We start from the raw sequence: 8,735 nt of genomic DNA, 5'->3' as shown, positions 1-8,735 counted from the left end.
AGCCATGTTTACGGTGGTCATGGAGCAGTTTTTAGGGGTTTAAGGGCCACAGAGCCTTGCTCAAGGGCCAGGTTGTTGCACTGTGATTAGAGAGAGGTGAGAAGGGGGGGGGGGGAAACCCAACACAGGAATGTCTCCTAGAAATGACTCGTAAACAGGAGACTGTACAGTGTTTCAGTCTAGAGCTCACAAGATCAGTCTGAAACTCAATTTCCACAGATTGCAGATTAAAAAAAAATGTAATTAATGTTGAAGACAGTGGCTGGCCTCTGTTCCAACCTCTCCAACCTCTGTGTGTCTTTTGGTGGGGTTTGGGATAAAGTGGAAGTGGGAATTTTTTTTCCATTGGACCTTGGTGTACAATTGGTAATTTAAAGTTCTCTGTCTGTCCAGTCCCAGTATACCAACCTGGGCCTACTCTCTCTCTCCCTCCCCCTCTCCCTCCCCCTCCCCTCCAGTCCCAGTATACCAACCTGGGCCTGCTGAACAGCATGGATCAGAACATCCAAAATGGCGGCTCTACCTCCACCAGTCCCTACAACAACGACCATGTCCAGAACAACGTGTCAGCTCCTTCACCCTACGCCCAGCCCAGCTCCACCTTCGACGCCATGTCCCCCTCCCCGGCTATCCCCTCCAACACAGACTACGCTGGGACACACACCTTCGATGTCTCCTTCCAGCAGTCCTCCACAGCTAAGTCTGCCACCTGGACGGTAAGAGTTKATGTCAAATCGATAGAGTTTTGAAGTTGATTACTTAATTTTAAAGTGCTTCTTTTTTTTTTACAATGGGTCTCAACACACTTTACAGATTCCCATAGCACCAGTCACAATTGTCTCTATTACCTCTAACAATGACAGATGTTCTGTTTTGGAAATGGATTCGTTCCATTTATTATCCAATTGGATATCTACAAAAAATGATGTCAAGTGACTCAACATAATTTTACTTCATCATTATTTGTGTTGGAAGTAGAATTCTGCGATGTCTAAGGAATGGTTGATTGATGTATTCTATAATGGACACACCTTGTGAGCAAAACATTTTAGTGGTTCATTTCCTGCAATTCTACACATTTTGCCATGGGGCAGAGAGAATATTTTGCAATTTTATAACTCATGTCCTGCAATTCTACACATTTTGCCATGGGGCAGAGAGAATATTTAGCAACTTTATAACTCATTTCCTGCAATTCTACACATTTTGCCATGGGGCAGAGAGAATATTTAGCAATTTTATAACTAAATTCCTGCAATTCTACACATTTTGCCATGGGGAGGAGAAAGATGTTTTAATATGATATCGGAGTGACTAAGAAAATCAATGGGGATTCCCAGGTCGGTAATTGGACCACGATTACTACAAGTTTAGATCTGACTAGACTAATTTACCAATGCAAAAAAAAAATTGCTGACATGGGCTAATTCAGTGACTGACATGACAAGAGAAACATTTAGAAATTGCACCTTGTATATTCTACTATTCTCTCAATATTAAGTTGATACCCGGAAAATACAAAATATTTTAACTCTACGGCTCTCTGTCATTGTGACAGTGCTGAAGTGAGCATGAGTACTGACTCCGCGACCATGAGTACCGGCTCCGCGACCATGAGTACGAGATCCGCGACAACCATAACCGCTCCGGACATTGAGATAAGGCTCCCGCGAGCATGAGTACCGGTCCGCGACCAGAGACGCCCTCAGCTGAGTACCGGCTCCGACTGAGTCGCCGGACGAGTACGGCTCCGACGACCATGAGATACCGCTCCGCGACATATGAGTACACGGCTCGCACAGTGAAGTCCTGCCCTCGCGACCATGAGTACGCGTCCGCGACCATGAGTACCCCGGCTCCGCGACATGGTACACGATCCGCGAACCATGAGTACCGGCTCCGTGCCCGTGTCATACATGTACCGTATGTAAACTGAAAGTCAAGCGCACCGTTCCCTAGCACAGGTGACCTGCTCATAACTCGCCTCCAGATGGAGAGGTCGACATCATATTAATAAATTGGGTAATCAGTTGTGTCTCTCTATATTAGGCTGTTTACTTCAAGTGTTGGATCTCTCTTGTGAAATCAGAATATTCATGGAAACTATGTGGCTGAACAGTCTTACATGGTCCTATGGCACTGTACTACAGGAAAGGGTTACGGTTCAGCTAAGCATCAATTCTGTTTGTTAGACGGGAGGAGGAGTGTTGTAAAACCTGTGGGCGTTATTGCCTAAATACACACAATGTAGGTCATGTCTTCGAGTCAACTACAGCGGAAACAGGAGAATCTGGGCACCTCGACTGTGGATAGTGACATTTACCAAATCCCAACACTGTTCTTGCCTGTCTCTGTCTCTGTTCTCTCTTCCTCTGTCTCTCTGTGTCCTCCTCTCTCTCTCGGTCTCTCTCTCTCCTCTCTCTGTGTCTCTCTCTCTCTTCTCTCTCTCTTTGTGTCTCTCTTCTCTTCTCTGTCTCTCTCTCTCTCTCTCTGTCTCTCTCCCTCTCTGTCTCTCTCTTCTCTCTCTCTCTCTTCTCTTCTCTCTCTCTCTGTGTCCTCTCTCTCTCTCTCTCTCGTTCTCTCTGTCTCTCTCTCTGTCTCACGTCCCTCAACGTTACGGCTCAGAAACAAAAGCGTGCGTCTGTGTGTGTGGAGAGAAACAGGGAAGAGTGAGAGGGTGACTAGTCTGGATTATAAAGTCACACAGTCATAACACATGAGTGCATAGGGTTTACCTAATGCTAATGTTTAGGCTGCCTTCCATACCAACAGAGAAGTGCATAATGGGGATGGAATCAATGAACAGGGGGAAAAAAGTGGTACGATTTTGGAAGGGTTTATGAAAATGATGCTTTGGTTCATTCAACCTATTCTATTCAATTAGACGATCTGTTGAATATATTTGATTTCAATGTGATTTAAAAAAAAAAATTTGATTGAAAGTTTATAAATTGCTTTCAACCACCTCATGCTAGAGGTCTTCACGGATCCACGTGTACGAATGAACACTTGAGACCCGATGTGGAGCCGAGCGGCTCGGGGTGCATAATTCTAAATAATGTCACGGGTCAGATCTGATGTGATGTCACGGGTCAGATTGATAAGATTGTCATTGGGTCAGATCTGATGTGATTGTCACGGTGCGATCTAGTGATTGTACGGGTCAGATTGATATGATTGTCACGGGTCAAGATCTGATGGATTGTCACGGTCAGATCTGATGTGATTGTCACGGGTCAGATGATATGATTGTCACGGGTCAGATTGATGTGATTGTCAGGGTCAGATCTGATGTGATTGTCACGGGTCAAGAATGATGGATTGTCACGGGTCAGATCTGATATTGTGTCTGGGTCAGATTGATGTGATTGTCACGGGTCAGATCTGATATGGTTGTGGTCCAGACTCTGATGTGATTGTCTGGTTAGATCTGATATGATTGTCCGGTTAGATCCGTATGGTTGCCACGGTTAGATCTGATATGGTTGTCACGGGTCTCGAGTATGTTTTAGTTTTTAAATGACTAGTCTGGATGGACCTGTATAATCCGAACAAGACTGCTGCAGTATAGAGAAATTGTTATTTCTGCCGCTCGCTGTTTGCTTTTCACGAGAGTGGCGCGTGTAGCTTGTGTGTTGCCCAATCGGAAGCATCAACCCGCACAAGGTACAGTCATAGAGCCTCCGTGTGGGCGAAAAGTTAGGAGATACAGTGCCTTCAGGAAGTATCCACCACCCATGTTTTTCCACGTTTTGTTGTGTTACAGCCTGAATTTAAAATGGATGACATTTAGATGTCTGTCACCGGCTACACACAATACCCCATCATGTCAGAGTGGAATTATAACTATAACTAACTAATTAAACTAAATATGAAAAGCTGAAATGTCTTAAGTCTAAGTATTCAACCCTTTGTTATGGTAAGTAAAAATTTGCTTAACAAGTCACATAAGTTGCATGGACTCGCTCTGTGTGCAATAATAGTGTTGAACATGAATTTTAACTGACTACCTTGTCTCTGTACCCCACATATACAATTATTTGTAAGGTCCCTCAGTTGAGCAGTGAATTTCAAACACCGATTCACCCACAAAAACCAGGAAGACTTCCCAATGCCTCACRAAYAAGGGCACCGATTGGTAGAAAAAAAGCATTAATTATCCCTTTGAGCATGGTGAATTTATTAATTACACTTTAGATGGTGTATCAATACACCCAGTCATTACAAAAATACAGGCGTCCTTCCTAACTCAGTTACCGGAGAGGAAAGAAACTGCTCAGGGATTTCACCATGAGGCCAATGGTAACTTTTCAAACAGTTCCAAAGTTTAATGGCTGTGATAGGAGATAACTGAGGATGGATCAACATTGTAGTCACTCCACAATACTAACCTAAATGACAAAGTGAAAAGAAGGAAGTCTGTACAGAATATAAATATTCCAAAACATGCATCCTGTTTGCAACAAGACACTAAAGTAATACTGCAAAAAACAATTGCAAAGAAATTAACTTTTTGTCCTGAATACAAAGTGTTATGTTTGGGGCAAATCCAACACAACACATTACTGAGTGAGCAGCAGTTTTTCAGGATAAAAATAAACAGAATGAAGCTAAGCACATGCAAAATCCTAGAGGAAAACCTGGTTCAGTCTGCTTTCCTCCAGACACTTGGAGATGAATTCACCTTTCAGCAGGACAATAACCTAAAACACAAGGCCAAATCTACGCTGGAGTTGCTGACCAAGAAGACAGTGAATGTTTCTGAGTGGCAGAGTTACTGTTTTCTTTTAAATCTATTTGAAAATCTATGGCAAGACCTGAAATTGGTTGTCTAGCAATGATCAACAAACAATTCGACAGAGCTTGAAGAATTTTTAAAAGAATAATGGGCAAATGTTGCACAATCCAGGTGTGGACAGATCTAAGAGACTTACCCAGAAACACTCACAGCTTTAAGTGCTGCCAAAGGTACTTCTACAAAGTATTTATTTATTTAACCTTTATTTAACCAGGTAGGCCAGTTGAGAACAAGTTCTCATTTACAACTGCGACTTGGCCAAGATAAAGCAAAGCAGTTCGACACAAACAACAACACAGAGTTACACATGGAATAAACAAAACATACAGTCAATAACACAATAGAAAAATCTGTATACAATGTGTGCAAAATGAAGTACGGAGGTAAGGCAATAAATAGACCAATAGTGGCGAAGTAATTACAATTTAGCAATTAACACTGGAGTGATATATGTGCAGATGAGGATGTGCAAGTAGAAATACTGGTGTGCAAAAGAGCAGAAAAACTCAAACGAATATGTGGATGAGGAAGGTAGTTGGTCAGATGGGCTATTCTTACACCAGTATGGACTCTGTGTACAGCTGCTAGGTGCGAGCGGTAGAGCCTGCTCGCATGACACAAGCATTTTTTGACAACAAATTGTTTACAGAATCATTCAACTTAAATTTCACTGCAAAATCCCAATTCCAGTGGGTCAGACCGCCCTTACAATACACTAAGTTGCACTGTGCCTTTAAACAGCTTGGAAATTTCAGAAAAACGATGTCCAGGCTTTAGAAGCTCTGATAGCCTTAATTGGACATAATTGGAGGTTCAATTGTAGGTGGTACCTGTGGATGTGTATTTCAAGGCTACCTCAAACTACAGTGCCTCTTTTGGCTTGACATCATGGGAAAAGATCTAAAAAAACTCAGCCAAGCACCTCAGACAAACAAATTGGGTAGACCTCCACAAAGTCTGGTTCAATCCTTGGGAACAATTGTCACACGCCTGAAGGTACCATGTTTATCCTGTACAACAAAGTATGCAAGTATAAACACCACCTGGGACCACCGCAGCTCGTCAATAGAAAACCGCGAGGAAGGAGACCGCGTTTCTGTTCTAGAGATGCAAACGTACTATGGTGCGAAAAACGTGCAAATCCCCAATCCAGAACAGTCAGTCAAAGGAACCCTTGATGAAAGCATACTGGAGGAAACAGGTACAAAAAGTATCTATATCCACCTGTAAAACGAGTCCCTTATAATCGACATAACCTGACCCAAGGCCTGCTCAGCAAGGAAAGAAGCCAACTGCTCCAAAACCGCCCATACAAAGACAGACTCACGGTTTGCACTTGCACTTGGGGAACAAAGAATCGTATTTTTTGGATTAATTCCTCCCTGGTGATGAAACAAACATAAGAATGTTTGGCCATATTGAACATTGTTATGTTTTGAGGAAAAAGAGGAGGGCTGCAACTGAAGAAACCACCACCCCAAACTGTGAAGCACAAGGGTGGCCGCAATCATGCTTGTGGGGTGCTTTGCTGCAGGAAGGTTCCTGGTGCACTTCAACAAAATAGGATGGGATCATGAGGGGAGGAAATATGTGGATATTTATGAGCAACATCTAAGACAATCCAGCCAGGGTTAAGCTGGTTTGCACCATTGGGTTCCCTTCCAAATGAACAATGACCCCAAAGGTATTACTTCCCAAGTTGTGGCAAAATGGCTTAAGGGGGACCATCAAAGTCAAGGTATTGGGAAAGTGACCATCCATAATAAGACTGACCTCAATCCCTATAGATTGGGGGCAGGAACTGAAAAAGCATCTGCCGAGCGAAGGAGGCCTACAACCTTGACTCAGTTACAACCAGCTTCTGTCAGGAAGGAATGGGCTCAAATTATGGGAAGCCCGTTGTTGGAAGGCTACCAGAAACGTTTGACCCAGTTAACAATTTAAAGGGCCAAAGCCCAAATACTAATTGAAGTGTATGTTAAACCTATTTCCGAACCCACTGGGATGGGAATGTGATGAATTACAATAAAAAGCTGAATAAATCATTCCTCTACTATTTATTCTGACTTTTCACATTCTTAAATAAAGTGGTGATCCTAAACGAGCCTAAGACAGGGAATTTTTTACTTTGGATTTAAACATGTCCAGGAATTTTGTGAAAAACTGAGTTTACAATGTATTTGGCCTAAGGTTATGTAAACTCCGACTTTCAAACTGTGTAGTTTGTCACACAGAACATCATTGTTGCATTTTTTTTTCTGACCTCTTTGTGCGAAAAATCATTAAAAAATAAATTTAAAAACATTCCTGCACACCATCCGCAGACACAACACACCAGACTCTTGGTTTGACAGTGTTGTGGGGACGGGTAATGTATTGGATGCTCGAGTGCCCAAAATCAACACACCCCCCATCACCCCAACAAACCTCCCCCCCTATCAGACTCCCCCCACTTCTCTATTTGTCCTTTTGTTACTTCTCCTTTATTGATTTGTATGAGTCCTAAAATTTGTATATACTTTTATATTTCATATGTTTATAAATGTTGTAATGATTATTTATCTGTGTTGTTCCAACTGGCTTCTGAATTAAAACACAGTTAGTGCAGAAATGGTGGTGGTGTGGGGGGTTCTCCCATTGGGAGTCATGAATCAAGCCTTAAGATACCACCATGGCTTACCACGGTATTATGTGTGAAGTTAGTTTTTGGGTATAGATCAGTGTTGTAGTTTTCGATGGGGCTGGGGGCAGTGCCGGCTTGGACTTGCCCATCATGTTTGTTTTCCCGCCTCACTCAAAACTTGTTTATACAGTCAAGGATATGTTTGCGTTATTCTAAAGTCCTATTTCAGACGATGTAGCATGTTTTTGTTTTCCCCCCCCTGACAGTAATTGATTAGTATAAGTTATGTATTAGAACGTACCCCATTGGTTGCAGCTTTTATTTTACAAAGTAAACGTAAAAGAGAAATAGTAAAATGGACCACCGCAGGCCCGAGGTCAAATTATTGCTGCTTTGGAACATGGCCGTAACACCGAAGCTCTCATTACAACTTTTGTCTTTTTCTAAATGTAAGATCTCAAACTTCTTTCACCCTCGCTTCGTTCAATTCGTTTAGGCCCTAATTTAAATTCAATTGTGAAGTAAGGGTGCCAATTTATCAAACCCATTTGGTGTTCCCCTTTCGATTCAGTGAGGCGAGTAGTCTAGGCTGGGCACAACGTCCTATCGCAACATTTTGGTCTTGGCGGGTAAAGTTAGTAATAAAGTGTGACATTTTGTTTTGTTTCGCTGTTTGTGACAAAATGGAGCAGTGTAATACCAAACCCTTTAGGAAAGGTCAGGGGAAGGAGCAGGACAATTTTTTTGGGGGGGCATATTTTAATTTTTAATTTAACAAATCTAACCGTCAAAGTGTTAATGATACACATGAATAAATGCACTGTCGCTTCAGTTTATCACCACAATGCTTTGGTTTAAAACAATAGGAAATGAACACCATGAATGAAACTTTTGTGGAAGCATTAGCCTTGCCGCGACACTTTAAACAAATTTTCTACACCTGGCCTGGAAACTTCAAGTTGTTAACCTTCGCCTCTCTTTATTTGTGGGTGAGAAATACACAAATAGAGTGGGTATGGTTGAATTAGCTTTCCATGTTCCGTCAGCTTGCGACATAGAGGGCCGTTGGTTGACAAATTACTTTCCTTCACTTTTTTTTTGCAGATTTCCGTGCAAACTTGGGTTGTATCTTGAAGAAAATCGAGCTAGAAATGAACATTCCAAGATCCAAGAAAGGGAAGAGCAGTACATCCACGGTCCAATTCAAACGAGGACGATCTTATTCCTCTTGAATTTACAACCCAAGCTTAATTAGTAGAGTATTTCAACTGCTTGTGTGAAAATATTCCTAATCAGTTTTGATTGTAAATAAAA

The 8,735-nt window shown here is 42.1% G+C and overlaps 1 protein-coding gene across 1 annotated transcript in view; it reads left to right on the top strand.

The window, feature by feature from the left end:
- Positions 1–764, top strand: part of LOC112070560 (tumor protein 63-like) — a 107,490-nt gene extending 106,726 nt beyond the window's left edge. The window contains exon 4 of the mRNA XM_024137985.1: positions 459–764. Coding sequence (XP_023993753.1) covers positions 459–749 — 291 coding nt within the window. The 3' untranslated portion in view covers positions 750–764. The remainder of the gene's footprint in view (positions 1–458) is intronic.
- The last annotated feature ends 7,971 nt before the right edge of the window (positions 765–8,735 follow it).

Source organism: Salvelinus sp. IW2-2015, unplaced genomic scaffold, assembly GCF_002910315.2.
Source record: "Salvelinus sp. IW2-2015 unplaced genomic scaffold, ASM291031v2 Un_scaffold1366, whole genome shotgun sequence".
NCBI lineage: Eukaryota > Metazoa > Chordata > Actinopteri > Salmoniformes > Salmonidae > Salvelinus > Salvelinus sp. IW2-2015.
The sequence above is the reverse complement of the archived record's forward strand: the minus strand, read 5'-3'. Positions and strand labels throughout refer to the sequence as shown.